Consider the following 21467-nt stretch of genomic DNA (forward strand, 5'->3'; position numbering starts at 1 on the left):
GTGGCAGGGAATATGTCTTACTCGTGTTTGCAATCACAGGCTCTGGCACAATTCCTAGAACTTGGTAGGCCCTAACAATATTTATTTAGTGAATGAGTTGAGATCCTTCAGACCAGTCATTCGGAACAAATAGAAAGTCATTTTGTTTAGACTTGTGAGACTTTAAAAAAATTGACTGTTGTACCAGACCTAGGTCATGACATCCAAACTTCACACAAAGAGCCTTAAATAATAACTTCTTTGTGCCCAAAGATCCCCGGCAAAAAGTACCTTGCCTAATACTCTTGAGATCACAATCAACTGAAAAGCTTCTGCCACCTGTGGAGTTTGACCCAGTGATATCCTTTCTAGTGAGTTCTACTAATAGCCTTTCACTTTGTGTAATTTTCTTCTCAGCTTGGAGCCCTGATACAGGTTTGATTTCACTTTATCCAGCCAATGATTAAAGTCAGTGCCTTTTGGTAACCTTTCTCTTTGATTCTCCTCTAATCTAACAGAGTACCCTTTAAATTCTCTCAATATACAGAATCAGAACCCTATGTTGCTTCTTGTCCAGGTAAGTCACATTCCATCTATTCTCAATATACATGAAAACTAAAGAATCAAAACCCTAGCAGAAGTCACAAAATGTTAATGAAGATTCAACTGCATCTTACAATGACTGAACACCCCAATCAATGGTTCATCCTTTCTAAAGCTGATTGTATTTGTATTTTGGTGATAAAGATCAAGCTGTAAGGGGAAACAGCTACATAAGTCCTAGTTAATTAGGAGTCTCAGAAAATTGTGATAATTACCTAATGTGTGAGAGGAAAAAAAGAAATCAAAAACTGAAAATAACTTTCTCAAAAAAATACGAACAAGAGGATTCGTTGAAATTTGTTGATGTTCTTTGTTTTGGCAGAAAGAGAAGGAAACAAAAATCTAAACAAAAACATCACACTTCTAATTGACACCTGCTAGATCATTTTCTCCTGTTATATAAGCAAGTAATATTTGAATTGAGTTTTCTTTCACTCTATTGTTGATTTTTTAAAAAGTAGCAGTATAACATGTTCCTGTGCTTTCTCTTTCAAATTCTCATTTGCAACACTATGAGAAAATTGGAAGATTTTTACTTGCAGTGGGATTTAATTTATAATTCAGGGTTTCAAACAATGTACTAATTTATTTAAGATACAACTACTGAGTATGAACTATTTATCAGATACATTGCTAGATACTGGAATTATAACAGTGGAAGAAATCAGCTATAGCCTCTTTCCTCTTTAAGATCAAGATTTATTATAAACTGAACACAAAGCCTTTTTCATTTTTAATAAATAATGGTTTATATTTTTTTTAAACTTTTGATTGTCTGAATTCTAATTTTCGATATACTTCCTCTGTGTGTGTGTGTTAAAATTCAAATACACAGTCTATATACAAATTCTAAATTTAAATTACTAGTTTTAAGGCCAAAGTATCAGGTGCTTTCTTATGTGTATTATAAATAACTCTTCAATATTAAAATTATATGAACCATTTGTGCAGATAAATTGAACTAACCTTTTAACAAACATGAATGGTTTTTGTTCAGTCAATTGAGTTTCTTCTCCAGAATCTCAAACCCTGTATGTGTTGCTTTCCTGAATACTAATTTTAGGCTTTTATATGCATTTTAATGGATCTATCATATCTTGCTTTGCATGGTAGGTGTTTCTATTACCTTTTGTTAAAGAAATTTCTAGTTTTTGAAGTAATACCAACATTTTAAACATTCAAGCAATTACTCTCACTCCCAAATACAATTACTATAAACACAGATATGGATTCTGATATGATCTATGTACATTTCGGTTATACTTCATTAATGACCCAAAGAGCATCTATGGGGCCATTTTTATGGTAAGTTACTTCTATTACCAGATTAAAACTAATACAAATTTCTGGATTTTTTGCTTTTTTTCCCATTATTATTTCTAAATGTTAATTTTGTCCTGGATGTTGAAGTATTAGAAGAGTTCTAAGCAATGCCTGCATTAATGCCTATGAGAAGGCTTTATGGGAATTCCAGACTCTGGGATTCAGTAATAGTATAAATGCCTTGTATTAAATGGCAGGTGCAGTGATCTTCATTAGGCATAGTTTACAACTTTTGAAATTCTTCATTTCAAGAAGAAAACAGATCTGGAAGAAACGTTGGATGCTATCAAGGGCAATACTTGTATTTTCTAAGTAAAACAATGCAAAGAATACCAATGATGTGAACCTAGTAAGCCTATGACAAAAGAGAAAAAAGTTAAAATGTTATTCTTCATTTTTATCCAATGTCATTTAAAAAATCAACAAAAATTTTAAACAGGTATTTCTATGTACCCCTATTTAACTTCCACCATTTCTATCAGAGTCTAATTAGTATTATTTTTTCCTAAGTATAGGCCTCTGTGTCCACTATCCCTGTTCCTAAGATCCCTCTGGGTTGTTACTATGAAGGTACAATTCTGACTCAGTTAAGGAACATAAAGGAACATATAACCACCCAGCCACTCTGTGTCACCATATGTCACATAGCCTTGGAATCAAGTGGAGAAGGACAGTGAATTGATTCATGGAACTGGCATCATTCAGAGGTTGTGAGTTCAGGCAGGATTCTGTTCTTTTTCATAAATGACTTTGAAACATTTAGCCAATTATGATGGTACCTCTGCTACCTCATCTGTAAGTGACAATTACTAATTCATATGATATTGTGAGCACTGAACATAACAAAATACTTGAGTGGCAAACATAAGTTATAATGATAGTCACAATGAGCTGTGAATGGTGGCATAGGCCTGTAGGTGTGGGGATCACTTCAGCTCACAAGTTTGAGATCAGTATAAATAATATATAGGAAACCCCTAAATTAATAATAAATAAATATAGCAATCATATATAGATGACTATAAACACAGTATAAACAGCATAAGGTCATATATGTATATATGTATGTATGTATGTATGTGTGTGTGTGTATACACACACACACACACACACACACATATATATATATATATATATATATATATATATATATATATATATATATATATCAATCACCAAACCAACACTCAGATTGTTATCAGTTCATTAATGTAAAAAAGAAAAATTATCTGAAAGAAACTGATTTTGTTGCCATTTTTAAGCACAGCAGGAATGGATATGTTTTGTTACTCCATTTAACAATGTTTTCTTTAATTTAAAAGTATTTGTGGGTTTATAAATATATGTAATATATTTTTATTAGACAATCCCTATCTCTCACTTCCCCGTCCTCCTTATATCATTGAAAATGAATAGGAAATAAGCAAGTTCTCCCACACTGCTTCTACCATACCCAATCTATGACAGAAACATGAGCATGCAGACCACATGAATTTCATTCTCCTGTTTGGTAAGCTGCAGTTTTGTGACCTAGTCTGTTAAGCAAACACTTGAAGCAATTTACTTCTGTTAAAATCATTTGCAGCTGAATTGGCACTCAGATGACGAAAACTGTGTATGAACAGTCTTTTTAAAAGTCATTGCATTGTTTTGGAATTGTATGTGACATAAAAATTTAACAGTTAAATAGACATTCCTTCACAAACACACATTGGTAGTTCATGTACGAATAACAATCTATTATTAAATTCCAGCTTCATGACAATTTTTCTCATTCCATAGTTTTGTTATTGTTATTTGTTTCTGACAAAGAGCATTTATGTCACAATGGAAAACCAGCACACAGTTTTTCAAAAGAAAAAATACACTGGATTCTGTTATGTTATTCAGCCCTTATCTTTTCTTCAACCTGTTTCTCTTAGTTATAATAAGAGTTTATAAAAATATAGTGAATACATGTTTTTTTATGGATATTACTTGTTGTATCATTTTTATTAACAAAGGTAATAAATGTTCAAAGGTCTGGCCTCCTCCAGTAGTCTCTGAATCATAGGGTGAGAATGGCCAATTTTCCTTAATCACCTATGCAACTCTCAATATTTATCCACCACCCTTTGGATTTCTTTGCTTGAGGTCTATACCATCTGTCTAAGCTGCTTACTTGATTATTCCTGTTGTTGTCTCTTGTCCTCACAACCACCACATTGCTTATCAATTCTGGACTCACTAAAGTGATATCAATGTGGAACTTACATTCATTTACATTATTATTTTAGAGTCTACTTTGATAATCTGGAGGTCTGCATGTACTTTCAGATCCCTTAAATGCAGAAATATGCATTCTTCTTGAATGATCATTAAAAATACAATACGTATACATCAGACCTTGGCAAAACTTGCATTAACCCAAGTACACTGGAGCATTTCACCAATATTGATGCTTGTCCTTTATAATCTCATTGTTCTCACCATTCCCTCCTTATTTCATACTACTTCAGTGTAAGGGACCCTCTCAAGAAAACTCAAGTAAGGGATTCAGAAAGAATATAATTTTGGAGTCAAAGAGGTTGGTTCAAATCCTGCTTTATGACTTGTAGACTATATGATAACAAATAAATGTGGATAATATAATGTGATAAGAGAAATACATTTCTTGCATATTTAGAAAGTCTAAAAACTGAGGTTAGCTGACAGTAAGTCACCCAAGTTCTAAAATAAAACTGCTGAAAAGACAGCTAGATTGATATTTAACTATGAATCTCTATCACCCACCTGTAGCCTCTATGGGGAGATTCAAATGTGAAGAAGAATTCAACATAATTAGGGGATTCAAATGCATTGGGCATGTGGAAGCATGCCATACTTCTGAGACAAGGAAGGAAGGTGCTTCTCGCCCTTCCATCCAAGTGATAGGGATCCCAAAAGATCTTTGCTCAATGGTTGTAGTAGCTTTTAAGTGATTAAAATCTTACTTTTCAATAGATATTTAGAGGCTGTGTAATTATAACCTGAAATTATGCAGAGAAATATTGGGATATAACAGACTACAATAGGAAAATACCACAACTTTTTGGTGTGTGTGTGTGTGTCTGTGTGTGTTGTGTAGTGTAGTGTATGTGGGAAAGCCACGGATAGATCTCAATGCCAGGACTAAGTTTGTGTTTGGAGATATGTAAGGCATGAAGCATACTAGAAGAAACTGTTTAAGTACTTGGTGGGGAAACTCACCTACTTTAGTGATGGTAGAAGTACATTTCCAAATTTTGGTGGCACAAGGAGCCATGAGTTCCTAAGTGCAAGCAGACATGGTATGAGGTAGCTGGAGTTAAGGTCTTTCAGTGGGGCTTATGTTACAAGGCTGTCTCCTGAGCAAGACAGCCCAGTAGCAAGTCCTTTTGTGCTGTTTCCAGAGGCAGAAACTTGGGAAGGACATTGAAGAAAGTCAGCTGGGAGTCATTGGTTTAGGTTGGAAATCATACAGTGAAGAAGTCACACAAATGTTCCTCACTAAAAAATGAAAATGTGGAGGCATGCTAAACTGGGGAATATTATGGTTGACTAATATTAGCCAAAAACTAGGCTGACCATTTATTCTCTGAAAATGAGACTTTTCTAATAGCTAAAAATGTCCAGAAAACTGCAGATAACTCATCCAAAGCCTGGTAAAAATTCTGGCAGCAAATTTAGAAGAAATTGTGGAAGACCCCATTTCCAATAGTTCAGCCTAAAGGAAAACATCTTGTCTCTCCTCAAGTTATTTGGTTGCAAAGGGTGAATAGTGTCATTTACTTTTTAAGTTGAATTTGAGAAGTGACCAGGAGAACTAAGGGTAGAGGATTTATAAACACTTCACATTGTGACTGACATTTAGTAGTTAATCAATAAATGTAAGGTACAAAGGAAAGTACTCAAACTTTAATTTTAAAAAACTGTTAGTCCCCGCTTCACTAAATTTCAACTACTTAAATTTTTCTCCTATCTTATATAAAGTGTATTGGTGTAATTCCTAATATTACACTGTTTGAAATTTCTGTTTATTTAAATTATTATTCTGCTCAAGGCTAAGCTGTCTTATTTAAAAAACAAGATGATAAAAATGCCAAATTATCCTAATACAAACCTACACTTCTTTCAACTAGTCAGTATCCCTCGGCAAACCTATAAAAATCTCCCTTTTAATTGCAAAAATTCAAAGTCAAGCTTTCTGCCTGTCACATCCTCTATATCAAAATACATATCATCATTCATTAATTTAAAAATTCATTCAACAAATATTTATTCAGTTCCCATCACTCAGCAGCAACTCTTCTAAGAACTGGGGACACAGCAGTGAATAAAGAATAGGAGGACATCTATTCAATGAGCTTGTGTCCTAGGGGGAAACAGATAATGAAGAAGACAACTAATTAAAATATGCACTAAAGTAGGTAGTCAATGGCATAAAGAAGAAAAGTTCAGCAGAGAGTAAGATATCATGGTGATGGTGTAATTTTATATAATGTGGCCAGGAAGTACTTCAGAGAGAAGATGACATTCAGTAAAGAGCTTGAAGATAAGGGAACCATGTGAATATTTAAGAAATAAACAATCAAAGCAGAGGGAAAAGGAAAGTACAAAACTCCTGAAATTGAAAGGCTCTGGGTATGTTCCAGTGTGTATCTGTGCCTGCATCATGAGAAATAAGCACAGACAGACTCAGAGCTCAGAGTGAGTTTATATTAACAGGATAACTCTGATTGTTGGGCTGATTGGAGATGAGTGGTGCCAAGGATAAAGGAAAAAAAAAACAGATAAAACAAAACAAACAAAAATGACTTAATAGTTTATATTGCACATTCAGGTGAAAAATATTGGTAGCTTGGTCTAAAATGGTAGCAGAGGAGATGAGCTCATATTTTGAATTATTTGATGAGTCACATTTGGGTTTAAGAGAAAGAGAGTGGTCAAATTAGATCCCAAGGTTTTACCTGAGTAACTGGAAGAAAGGAGATGCTGTTTCCTAAGATGATGAACTTGAAGAAAAAAGGAGGTTATTTAGGGACCATCTGTTGCAGTGTTTCAGATATGATACAGGTCAGATAAGTGTAAGATGTTCAAGTGAAGATATGAAGATATGAATTAATTCTGGAGGTCAGCAGAGAGGACTGTATTGAATACTAAGATGATACTGCAAAGAGGAACTATATGAAACTACCAAAAGAGTTGAGTACCAACAAACTGTAGGCCAGTGTGAAGCCTTCCTCTTGGGCCATACCTACATGTAGGGATTAATGTGAAGAAAAGCACTGGCAAATAATAAAGAGAAATAGTGAGAAGAGAGGTAGGGGAAAATCAGAACACTGAAGTTACTTGAAACCAAGGGAAAAAAATTGTTTCAAAAGGGAGGTAATAGGGCTGGAGTTGCAGCTCAGTGGTTGAGTGATTGCCTAGCATGTGTGAGGCACAGGTTTTATTCTCAGTACTGCATATAAATAAATAAATTTAAATAAAGGTTCATCAAAAACTAAAAAAAAAAATCTTAATAAGAAAAAAAATGGAGGTAGTAAAGGACTGTGTCAAATTATGTTGATAAGAAATAGGAGGACTGAGAACCAATCATGGAACACAGCAACAAAGAAATCATTAGCGACCTTGATAAGAGTAACTTTGCTGATATTATGGGTATAAAAGTCAATTGCATTGGTGTTAAAACAAAATGATGGGAAGAAAGGGATCAAGGCACTGAGCAGAGCCAATTCTTTCAAGAATTTTTGAACAAAAAAAGAAAAAAATGGTAATATCTATGAAATGTGTCTAAAATGTTTTATATGTTATTTAAAAAAAAAAAAAACAGAATAAACATCCTGTGTAGGTGGGCAGCATTTTTGACACAACACACTAGAGGAGTTAAGAGAGGATGGCACCTAGAGGGTGGGCTGGGTATAATTAAAAGCATGGGCAAGTCATTCATAAAAATGAAGTCATTCAAAAAAACATAAAGTTACAAATTTCAGTGAGGGAAATAAATGTGATGGTAAGAGAAGTGGGAGTTTTCTTCTATTTATTTCCTTTTTTCTCAATGAATGAAAATGAGGATTGGAAAAAGGGTAACAGAAAGGAGGGGAATGCTGAAATTATGAAATGATAATTTGCAAAGTGGAAAAGAGAATGGACAAGGAAAATATCTGACTGATGGACAGTGTTAAGGCCTGCTTAAGTATAATCTTTAAAAATTAAGATAAGTCACCATAATGCCATGAATAATCCCTAATGAGCTCACAATTATGTTAGTACAGTCTTTTCAACACAGTACAGAGTCATTCTATTTTGTGAATCTTTTCATGTTCTTCTTCCCACTTGGAGTCTCTATGTTATCCCTTGTATCTATATATGTACCACTCATTATTCAAGAGCTAACCCATGATTCATCTTTCCTATAAGCCCATACTAATGTAAATCTCTATGTTGAGTTTTACTCTTTTATATTCAAGAATCTTCTTTAGTGGTTGAAACTCATAGTTTGAATTATACTGCCTGGATTCAAATGTCAGAGTCATAATCTTAAAGAAGTCTCTTAAACTCTCTGAGTATGTTTCCTAATCAATAAAACAAATTGAACAAAACATAAGATACACATCATGGACTTTTTAAATTGGAAATTAAATGAGTAAATGCAACTAACCCACTCAATACATGTTCAATACATAGTAAAAGTTGAGTTAAATATTGACTTCTACCTATATTAATATTATCATATAACTTATTAACTATATTAATATTATCATATAACTTATTATATTTTTAATTTAATATGGTATATAATCTCTCCGTAATCTCTATGCTCTGTGAGCTCATTAAGGATAGGAACTATTTACTAGTCTTGTTTTTAAATTTCTCACAATATGTTGGTCAGAAAAAAGTCACTGGTTGACTATAAAATTTAATATTACTTAATTTATATTATAAAATTTAAAATCATCTTACATAGTATTCAATGAAAAATTATATTATATTGGATCTGTCCATTTGGATTTGAAGATAAAACACTATCTTAGAAAATTAACTATCTCAGGCAGCTTCCTTTGACTTTTGATTGAAAATGTCTCCATCTATAGATATATTTGAAATCATTCACAAAGAAAGAAAGTATAAAAGGAATAAAATGAATGCCTTTCCTTAGAGGAAAAATAAATCAAGATTCCATAAATATAGTAGAATATATATTTGTACACATACATTTTTATTCTAAAATTATGACCATTATCTATATACCATGTCTTTCAACTTAGAATGTGCAAAATGAAATTCATTTCTTCTTTGGCATTGTTTTCTATACGTTTTAATGCAACAAAATGTCATAGTAATATTAAAATAACAAATTTTAAAATTCAAATACTAAACACAAATTTTCTCATTTACACAGTAATTACCATTCAGAAAGTATACGGGCTTCTACAGGGAGATTTGCAAGCTTATGAGAATATTTTTTATGATATACAATAAGAATTTCTTGACATATGCCAACATCTCCCAAGTCAATAAAATTGTGGTTTACTACCATGGGTTAAAGTGTTTAACCATGAAATAAATTCTTCCTGAGTAAAATAACATTGTAAGTTGGTATTAGAACAATTTAGTCTTCCCTTAAGACACTGACATGTGCATAGAAAACATCTGTCCATGGCAATAAAAAATGAGGAAGAATATAATACAGAATAAATATCCCTTGCACATAGGGTTTTTCTAATAATAGAACTATCTGCTTTTTTAAATTGAGTCAATCTGCAAATGTCTGTTAAGAGTCAATCTTTTGTTTGTAGATGACATGTTTTTCATGCAGTGAATAAAAAAAGTCCATGTTTTACCACAAAGACTAATTTTCAAAAGATCAATCTTATAAATATTAGAATCTTAAAATTGTTTAAACTTATGCTTTGCAGAACTATGTTACTCTATGTAGTACCACTGAATTCACAAAGAGAAAATAGAAAATTATAATATTAATTGACTCTTTTGATCTGTTTACTTTTTAATTGTTGAATCACTGTAATTTTCATATGCTGAGAAAAAGTTGGCCTATAAAGATAATAATAATAGTTTCTATCATGTTTTATATATCTTAAGTATTCATATGTGAAATGAAATCCACTACCCATATTTAAGTGGTATTAATGTGTGTCTGTAGGTGTATGTATGATTGTTTCATACATATACACAAACAAACATACACATATTATCACAAATCTAGTCATTCAAATTTGAACATTGGAGTCATATTTTTACTCCTGTTTACCTTTGTATCCAAATGGTCACTAATTCTGGAATATGACTTTAAAATATACTTAGAACCATCATCACTTATAGTTCTTGTTATGGTTTAGATATTAGATAGAGTGTCCCTGAAAACCTCATGTATAAAACAATGCAAGAAAGTTTAGTGGTCAAATGTTTGGGTTATGAGAGTTTTAAGTTAATCAGTGCATTAATCCACTAATAGGAACTAATTGGGTGATAACTGTAGGCAGCTAGGGTGTGGCTAGAGTAGATGGGTCATTAGGGGCATGCCTTTAGGTATATATTGTGTCCATGGTGAGGGGAGTGGTTACTCTCTCTGCTTCCTGGTTCCAAATCCTGAGCTGCTTTCCTTTGCCACACTTTTCTACCATGAGCAGATAGGTGCTCATGAGCACCTCCAGCCCAGAGCAACAGAGTTGGTCATCTATGGACTGAAACATCTGAAACTGAGCACCAAAATAAAATTTTCCTCCTTTAATTGTTCTTGTCTGGTCTTTTGGTCACAGCAATAAATAAGTTGACTAAAACATTTCTCTTCCCATTTCCCTACCTCTTTCAGATTTAAAACACACATAAAAATAAGCTTTAAAAATTCAGTCATGTGATTCAAATGTATGATAGGTCAAGGTCATTGTATTGTCATGTGTAACTAATTAAAACAAATAAAAAATTAAAAAAAATATTCAGCCACATGCCCATCCTTTTGAAACCATCTTGAATTTGGTGTTCATCCTTTTTCTCCATTTTAACATTTGCTCTGTTTCTAAGGCTACTGTCTTGACAGATTCCTCACCTAATCCCATCTATGTGAATACAATACCAATAGAGTGTCTTATTGCATTTAGGCCTCTTCTATCTATAATATCTTGTATATAATACTGCAGGATTATTTCTTGCTAAATACCATTTCCATCATGCTACATTCCTGTTCTAAAACCACCTGGTTACCTACCATGATCTGTGTAAACAGGCATAGTTGATAATACTCATCATCCTTCTGCAAGTGGCATGGCTAATTACAATACTCTACACTATTGTTTCCTTCCATGTTCTCAGATGCTTTCTATCTAAACTGTGGCACCTATCTCTATTCATCAATTATCTAAACTTTCTACATCTTAAAACTTTTCTTTCCCTTCTTCTCATTTAAAAATTCCTTTAAAAAAACCACTTAAATGATATGAGCTCTAATTTTTAATGAGGATTAAATAGATGCATATGTCTGCCACAAACAATATAGAATAAAATATAGGAATCAAAACAAACTGTGGTGAGCCGCTTCTGCCGTTTCTGCAGACTATGGTCGCCATTACAAGATGGCGCTGGCTCCGCTGTGGTCTGTGACAAACAACTCCTTATTTGGGAGAGTTGGCGCATGGTTTTTCACCACCCTATGAGAAAGCTCCACGTGGCAGCTTCGCATTGGGGCTTGAGATGCTTTATTAAGGCTGGGAGGGGCATCCGAGAAAAAAAAGAAGATATATCAAGGGCCTGAATAAACTGCTGAAAGAAGATTCCTGAGTTGCGTCTTCCTTGTGGGCAAGGGGTCGCGACAACAAACTATTAGCCAGGCCCAGAAGTGCACATATATAATATCAGTGGCTTAGGAGGCTGAGACAGGAGGATCGCGAGTTCAAAGCCAGCCTCAGCAAAAATGTGGTGCTAAGCAACTCAGTGAGACCCTGTCTCTAAACAAAATACAAAATAGGGCTACAGATATGGCTCAAGTGGTTGAGTGTCCTTGAGTTCAACTCCTGGCACCCCCAAACAAACAAACAAAATCAAAAGTAATAGACTTATAAACAAACTTAACATCTGTAATTATGGGTAAATACAAAAGTTGTTTTAGTCTTAAATCAAAAAATATTAATAAAATATGATTTCCATGGTAGATTGAGAATGAACATTAAAATATCTGCTTTCTCAGAATTTATAAAATAAACAACAAAGTTATTTTATAAACCTGTATAATGCATTCTTAAGAATATAAATGAAATAATGACCAGAATATTTGCCCATGTTTACCTATCATGCATATTAACAAAACTTGCATTGACCCTGTTTGAGGTGGAAGTGGTTTACTGTTCTTTTCTTTTCTTACAGCCCAGAGATTGATTTCCCTTTTGTCTTAGCCTGATTCCATAATCTGCCATCTTATAAGTCTGGTTTCAAGTAGGTCACATAAAGCTACCCACTTCTAAATTCATACTGCCAAGTATTAGATTTTACATAGTCCATTTGGTAGTAGAGAACTGTATCTCTTGGTTTTCATGTGCATGAAATTAGATTTTGATAAATGGTGAAAATATAAAATTATAAAAGATCTATAAATAGAAAAGAGAAGACAGTAAATAAACCCCCCCCCAAAAAAAAAAAAAAGCCATGAGAGACTGAAAAGGCAACCTACAGAATGGAGGCATGTGTTTGCAAATGTACATTCAGTAGGGGTTAATATCCAGAATGTATAAAGATCATCTACAACTCTGTGACAAACAAACAAACAAAATGTTTAAAAATGGGGAAATGACTTGCATAGGCATTTCTCCAAAGAAAATATACAAATGAGAAAAATTGTGAAAAAAAATTTAATATCACTAATCAGGAAAATGAAAACAAAAAAAAATCAAAGTCATAAAAAGTTTCTATCTCACATCTGCTACAATACAAAATAAAATCAAATAAACCATGTTTGTAGAACTCTTGTATAATGGAATGTAAAGTAGTGTACTTTACACTACTATACTATGTACTATAAAAAAAAAGTACAGTGGTTCTTCAAAAAATTAAAAATTCTGACATCTGTGCAGTATGGATGAAACATGAGGACATCATGATTGAGTAAAATAAATCAGTCATAAAAAGACAAATGGAATTTGAGTAAGTTATATGTGTACCTGCACAGGAAAATATTCAGAGACAGGAATTAGAATGGTGGTGATCACAAGTCAGGGAAGCATGGAGTTGTTTCATGAGTATAAACTTTTTGTTTTGCAAGATGAAAGGAATTCTGAAGTTAGGCTGCACAATAATGTGGACAATGAACTTGCCGAAAGGAAAAAAATCTCCTTTATTCTCTTAAGAGTGGTTCTGTACTGGCACCTATGACTGATTAAGAGAGGAAAAAGCATACAAATTTTAGTTGTTGTTAAGAAATTAGTTTCTAAATGCATGGCCTTCTCAAAAGGCCTTCACAGCAAATAAGTGAAGACTCAAGGAAATGGCTAAATGCAGTGGACTTATCTACATTTTTAGGGATCTGGCATGAAATGACTATGGCCATCTTGATTTAAAGTACCATTTCATCTGCCCCATGACCATAGTGATAAGAGAGATAGGAATTTCTGACATAGTGACAGTAGAAACAAGTAAGGGAGAGTATGAATACACAGGCAGACTTTATGTGGGGACTTCTGCTTGAGCTAGAAGCAAGTTGCAGCTTTAAGACTCAGACTATAACTCACTTGAATCAAATGTATGAAAGATGATATGTCATGAGCTCTGTAATGTTTTGAACAACCAATAAAAAAAAAAGACTCAGACTAGCTCATACAAAGAACAAGCCTGTCCAGCTTTATGGCACCTACAGGATAGGCAGGATTCCAGTACTTGATGTCATCACATGTAGAGGTGGGGTTTAATTGTGACTCTACTCTTCTTCAACATGGCTCTTCATGTCATGCACATTCTCATTAAAATCTTGTCTTTACCTCAGGGTGTTTGATTTACTATGCTAATAAAGTAAAGGTAACTACAGGTTACTATAGTGACTATTCTGTGCACTACTTGAGGTCCTTCTTTCTCATCTGGGAGAGTCCTATTATTACTTTCAGAACAGGGCAAACAATTTTCCTGTGTCACTGGGTTTGATTTTAGGAGACTTATGTTTGGCTCTGGCTTGTGGGTACTTCTGCTGATAGCATAATCTCAGAAGGCTGAGCTCACTTCTCAACCTCCCACCTCCTGTTGTGTTACCTTAATTCCACAGCCTTGAAGACTGGTCCCCATTTCAATTCCTAAATTTCTGGTATGTGGGTTAACCCCATATCACTATTGTTAGACTGCCTGTCTCACTGGTATGAGAGAGCAGGACACCTTCATAACAGAAAAGGTATGCCTTCCTTTAAGCAGACATGTGAGGACAGAGTGCTTTTCTTGTGCTTGGCTTTTCTCTGTTGCCTTCAGTTCAAAATGATCTTTATACTAAAGTTGCATATTCAAGGATAGTATATTCTGATTTCATTTCCACTTAACAATTCTTAACTGTGCACTTAAAATTAGGTGAGATAGTAAGTTTAACGTTACATACAATTTTAAAAGAGTTCAAAGCAATAGTGTCAGAAAATTAATATATTTAAGGAGACTGTGACAAGGTATTTAAAGTATAAATGGACAGATGCAGCATGTTTTCTGCCTATCAGACTACTTAAATGTTTCCCAAAGAACATACCTAGGCATGTTTTATTCTATTTTTTTAAAAGAAGTTATAGTATAGTAGTATTATTACCACAAAGATCATAGCAATACCTAAAATCTCCATGTTTCTCATATATTTACACACAGAGACACATTAAAATACACATAAACTCTTACATACCACTTATAATTTAGGTAGTGAAATTAATTTGACACATGAGTACATAAATCACAGTATTACAGAAGTTATTATTATCTTCATGGACAAAATTTTTGCTAGCATATGAAAGTTATACTAATTCTCAAATTAAAAAGAAAAGATGTGGAACAGAGATCAGAAATCCAATTAATATTCTCATTTCCTATGTTTCCTTTGTGCAATCAATGCTACATTTATCATATTTTAATTTATGCGAAAGGCATCTGTATAAATGGACAATCTCACTTATGAAAATGAGCACAGAAAATGTATACTGGTTTATTTCTATTTTATGTATAAATAAACTCTTTGTCCTTTGAGAACAACTTATGTAAAATTTGTATGCTACAGCTCTTCTTCCACTAATAATGGGAGACTCCTAGAGTCTTTTTTGCTTTATCACCTTGCAAGTGTGCATATGCAAGAAGCAGTTATTTGGTCTGGGATATAAATAGCTGAAATGAATTTTCTATTTCCTCATTTTTTTCCTGATGAAATATATTTAAATGCCAGCTGTGTTATAACCTTCAAACAACTCAATACCAGTTCTTGAGATGCCATTAAATGTATGAGTACAAGTAAATATGAAGAACTTAAAATTTTGTTCTAATTGCCTTTAGCTTTTTTTTTTTTTTTAGTTGTAGATGAACACGACACCTCTATTATGTATTTATTTATTATTTTTTATGTGGTGCTGAGGATTGAACCCAGGGCCTCATGCTTGGGAGGCAAGTACTGTACTGAGCTGAGCTACAACCCCAGCTTTTTAAAATAAATAACCATTTAACAATTAACTTCTTATTCTAAAAAAAATTATAAAAAGTAGAGGATGAAGCTGATTGCTCAAAAAGTTCTCCTTCATCCAGGAAAAGGAGATAGAGAGCCTAAGAAAATTCCATAGAACAATAATATCATATTTATGGAGTGTCGAAAATATTTTACACTTATATTTCACTAAGAATTCCGAGCTGCCCTATTCATAATTTTTGCAATTACAGATGTGTTCACACAATATTATAATTAATTTTTAGAGTGAATAATTTCTTTCTACTTTCTAATAGTCTCAGTCTCTTGTACAATATTTTTGTTCTTAAGACTAAGCCTGTGTAAGGTAAACATTAGGGATTTGCTGGTTGGTTGAGTGAGTAATTGGTTTGTGTAATCACTGGAAGGGAACTGGGGATTAAAATATTAATAACTTGACCAACACGCAACATTAAGCCATAAAGTCGGGTCTTAAATATTTGTGTTGTATCTCCAAAAAGTCTCTCCACATTTAGCTTTTTGTTTCCTCTATAACTTTTGCATATGATGGAAAGGAGTCTTGTCTGAAAACTACATTTATGATAAACAGATTCCTTTCTCTACTTCCAGGAAAAACCAGTGGCATAGACTAAACCTGGATGCCAAGATGCCTTACCAAACAAAAACATGGTTTCTACTGACTCTCATGTAAATACAATTCAAATAATAGTTTCAAAACATAATAAAATTATTTATATATGCATATATATAATTATGCATTTATTTAATGTTTGCACAGCTTCTTTTGTATTTTCATGATTTTTTATATATTCTAAGCTGTCATATTTCTAGTATTAACTCTTCCAGGAAATTAGCACTTAACAAATCTGTGCATTAGTAAAATTATAACATTTTAGTGCTTAAGGTACATTCAATTTTCTCAATTTAAGTTTCTTAGAGACTATCCCTCCCTACTTTGTTCTCTGCATGTCCTCAAAGTTATGTTTTTAATATATCTTAACAGGTTTCCATAGCTTACTGATTCATTCTCACTCTATATGAATATTAAAAAGAAAATGTCTTAGGTTAAAAATGAACAAAATGGCATGTATATATTTACTCTCTTATACACAAGTATTTAAATCCATTTGTTTCAAAATTCCAACTACATAAATTTACAAAGCCATACACACATAATTGATGAGAAATATGCTAACTTATCACTAAAGCTCAGTGTAAAATTAAATTAATATGCATTTTTTTCAACATTCTGAATAAGACAGAATTTATAACATTCCACTTCTTTTTTTTTTAATTTGTGGAGAATGATCAAAACAGAAAGAAGATTGGTTACAGTTGTTTAGAATTTTACTTACATGTATATACAGATTACAATAAGAATCCAAATAAGATCCACAAGAAAGTAGGTTACTAAAGGCTTCCAGCCATAATTTTAATAAAAATATAAAAGTAACATTTTTTTTTGTGATAATTATCATTTTATATCTCAAAAATAATTCAGGAATATACATGTATTACATATAAAATAAATCAAATATATTGAGTAAATTAGCATAGAGATTTAAATGTTCCTAGGGACCAACATTCCAGAACTTAACTTCAATTTGTCCTATTATTTGATTGCGATTGCCTGCAAAATCAATTTTTTTTTTTACAATATCTGTTTTCCTTTGAAAACATATAATATTTCTTAGATTTATTCCTCTGAAAAGAGTATCAACAGTTTTTATATTGACATTAAGGCCAAACAGCATTAAATGGTTAGGAAAACTTTCTGAATTTAGTTAAAACATTTTAAGGGAACAGTGCAGTAAAATCATTCATCAGTTTGGGTAAATTAAATTAAAGTACCCATATCTTTTTTTTTTTTTTTTTTTTCTTGCAGTCCTGGGGCTTGAACCCAAGGTCTCATACATGTCAGTCAAGGAAAATGCCACTGAGACACATTCCATTCCCACATTTTCATTTAAAATTATAACTATCTAAAATTTGACCTATATGTGACTAATACAATTTAAAAAAAAAAAATACATTTTCATTTGAAAGAGTATTAACTATTTCTACAACATTTCCTGCCCCCGGGCCACATCCCCAGCATTTTTTATTTTGTATTTTGAGATAGGGTCTCCCTAAGTTGCTTAGGGCCTTGCTAAATTTTATTTCCACAAGTTTTAAACAACAGTTTGAATATATGATTCATAGTAAGTTTTTTAAACATTCACTGTTCCAGGCCGTACAATTGCATCATTCAAAACAACTTGTAATTGTCCCCTGAAACCTCATATATTATAATTCATCTAAAAATTTTAGATGGTAGTTGTGAGTTCTTACTCACATCATACACTGTGATATAAAAAAAATAAATTAGAAAATAAAATAGAAAATTATCTATTTCACTAAATTATTTAATAGAATATTGGTAAAAATCTCAGAATTCAAGCAATAATAACCAGGGTAGATATGCTTGTTATACTTTTTATACTAAACAATTTAAATTCTCCATTTTCAAATGCTGAATTATTCTATAGCTTGAGTCTTAATTACCCAAACATTTAATTACTGATTCTTTTTTTAATTATTATTATTTTTGGTACTAGGGATTGAAAGGGGATGCTGGGGAGGATTTTATTACTGAGCTGCATTCCCAACTATTTTTATTTTTTATTTTTTTTTTTATTATTTTATTTTGAGACAAGATCTTACTATGTTGCTTGAAGCCTCACTAAAGTACTGAGTCTACCCCTGAACTTACAATCCTCCTGCCTTTCACCTCTTAAACTACTGGATTATAGGCATGTGCCACCTTGTTCAGCTTGCTCAGTTATTCTTAAAGTAATACCATTACCCAAAAATATTTTAAATATATGCTTAACAGAGACTTTGCTTTAAATAAAATAATAATAAGTAGTTCTGTATCAATCAGTTCTTACCTTTATAATCGAGATATGTCATAAAATTTAATTTATTTATATTATGATAGTTGAAAGAATTCTTTAAAAATCTGAAACCATTTTTAAATTTTTCCTGAATATATAAGAATATTATTTATCCATTTCATTATACCAAGACATTTGAAACAATGTACTAAATGTAACATTATAACATAATAAACATAGCATCTACAATTCTCAAAATTATTTTGAAGAATATGCTTATTATAGTATATCTTTAAAAACACAAATGTGGCTACCTACATACAAACATATGCATAGAACTATATCTAAATTATTTAGACCTTTAAATACACAATTTTAATATTCAGTGTTTAAACATTTGCTGGGGACCAAAAATGTCTGTAACATTTTTTTATTTGTGTTTTCTTGAGAGAGACATTTTAAAAGCACACAGTGATGTAAAGTACCACTTAGCTAGGAATGAATCTTCTGATAATCAGCACTAGCATCTTAATAATGATTGGGTTTTATGTGAAATAATTCAGAAAGAAAAAAAATTGAATTAAATAAATGTGATAGTAATATCACGATATAGTAATGTAATACATCCCATTATAGATGAAAAATTATTTGCAACAGTTATGATTTTAGTATTAAGCAAACAATGTGTCTAAAACAACAATGTCTGTTTACATGGAAGTGTATCTTAGAGTACATCTGTAAGCTTGGAAATTTTCTATAATCCCCATATATATCATCTGTGACTGCCAGGAGTTTCATAAGAAGTATGTACTAGAATCACAAAGTGCTACCATTAAATATTCTGAGTTTTATTAAATAAATTTAAAATATATTCTACTAACTGCAGCAGAGATTATACTTAATCACATGAAGTTGAATTTTTCATCATTTTTCATGCAGAAATATTTTCAAGTGAACATTTCCTCCATTGCTAATAACTGAGTATTCCAATTATAAATGGCAGCATAAATTGCTAGAACCTATAATAAATAATTTTAAAGGATCAATAATGATACAGGCAATTGGCTATATTTATGCTGACATAGCAAAACAGACTTTTTTCAAAACAAAGTATAGAGTGCATTCTATGCAGGCCAGAAAACAATCTATTAAAGAACATATTTGTTCTGTATTTGACAAAGTAAAGCAAAACAAAACAAAACAACAACAACAAAAAATCTCATGAAGAGAAACCTATTAGGTCTATACATTCTGCAGTATCTTTGGAAGTAACATATTTTGTTTTGTCAGAGAAGAAAACAATATTTCTCAGCATATGGATATACAGTAAGTCCCTGATGTATAATAGATAAGTAGTCAAGTGCATCTAGTTCCAGAATTAATATAATCTAAGTTAGCTAAAGTTCTGAGATTCTGAAATGCTTGGTTTATTAATACATAAGACTATGTAATACATTTAAACTTACCCTTCCAATCTTACATCTGGCAGACTTCTATTAAGGGCAATCAAATCACTGGCCATAAGGTTAAACTGATTGATTTTGAACAGCTCTTTCATTTTCTCCTGGTCATCTTTAGGAATCAGCACAGCCTTTCCCATTTCTCCTGGGCCTTCTTGGTTTCTTGAAATAACAGCTGTAAGACATACACAGGTACAAACATACATACAAACACAAGATAATGAATGGAATGGAGAAACTCATGTGTTGGATTAAATTCTGATGTGTATTAATTACAAACTGGTTCTATAATGTAATCATCCAGTCGTATTTATAAACCATACACCACACAAAAGAAACAGCCTATTTTAATTCATTAGCTTAATGTTGCATGTTGTCTTTCAAGTGTAAACATATTAGACTAATTATGAATTATTAAGACAATAGTAAAGCAATACAAAACACCTTATCTTAAAACTTCTTAGTCATATTTTTAATACACTTATTATAAAGAGATGAAGTTGAACACTAGGGAGATCGTATTGTTCAAAATAAAAGATAACTTTTGAAAATACACCAACTTCAATTTATTTTCACATCAAATAAAATGCTTTCATATCTGAACATATCTGCTGTCATTACATCTTCATAAAGGCCATCAGCTTAATAGTTTTTTCCTCCCATAGCAATTTGATTTATTCTCAAATCACTTTGAAATGTATAAAAGAAGTTTCAGAGTGGTAACACATAATTTTAAATGTCAAGGTAGATAGGTGCTTCATGACTTGAAATTCACAACAATTTTCTGAACTTGGCTGCTTATTAGGAGAACTCAGTATTCGATCTTCAGGCTAACATTCTTGCTATTTCTCCCAAGTTATCACTAAAGTTCTTAACTGCTCTAAAATGCATGTTTAAATGTGTATATGTACGTGCACACGTCTATATACATGTTAACATATAATAATAAGCCAAGTTCCAGCTGATCCTAATGTACCTTTTAACTTACTAATCATAACAATATTAAGTTAGGTTAAGGTGAAAGGGATACAATTCTATTCTTGACTTTTTCAATGTTTTCCTATATTTTAGTTCCCATACATTAGTCTAACTGAATTTAATTTGTACATAAATTAATGTGAAAATATTTTAACATAGCTTACCTCAAAATGCTATAAATATAATTAAGGGATATTATGCATGGGAAAATTTTTTATAAAGTATAATATCTCATAAAAATATAAAGTCTAAAATGATATAAGAATATGGTAAAAACTAGGATAGAACACCATTAGCAAACTTTCTACTCTCTTGACGTTCATAGTTATAAAAAAACAACAATGTTATTACTAGTATTAATCCAATATTGACTATCCAGATGGTTATTCTTTATGAAAAGTTACCCCAGTTTTGGATTAGCATGAGTCAAACAAAATGAAAGAGAATAAATACTTCTAAGGACTTTTAGACATTGGTACCAGGAGGATGATTAGCCTTAAAATTCTCTCATACATAGAAAAAGAAGTGGGAGATTTTAAATGGAAAAATATAGGTATACAACTTCAAATTATTTTAAAAATTGCCATTTGGTAAACT

The 21467-nt window shown here is 32.0% G+C and overlaps 1 protein-coding gene across 1 annotated transcript in view; it reads right to left on the reverse strand.

Annotated features, from left to right (window-relative positions):
• Galnt13 (polypeptide N-acetylgalactosaminyltransferase 13) overlaps window positions 1-21467 on the reverse strand; it is a 560314-nt gene that overhangs the window by 314695 nt on the left and 224152 nt on the right. The window contains exon 4 of the mRNA XM_046426955.2: window positions 19899-20067. Coding sequence (XP_046282911.1) covers window positions 19899-20067 — 169 coding nt within the window. The remainder of the gene's footprint in view (window positions 1-19898; window positions 20068-21467) is intronic.

The sequence above is a fragment of the Marmota monax genome, unplaced genomic scaffold, assembly GCF_021218885.2.
Source record: "Marmota monax isolate L192 unplaced genomic scaffold, Marmota_monax_Labrador192_F-V1.1 WCK01_AAM20220418_F8-fsc00048, whole genome shotgun sequence".
Lineage (NCBI taxonomy): Eukaryota > Metazoa > Chordata > Mammalia > Rodentia > Sciuridae > Marmota > Marmota monax.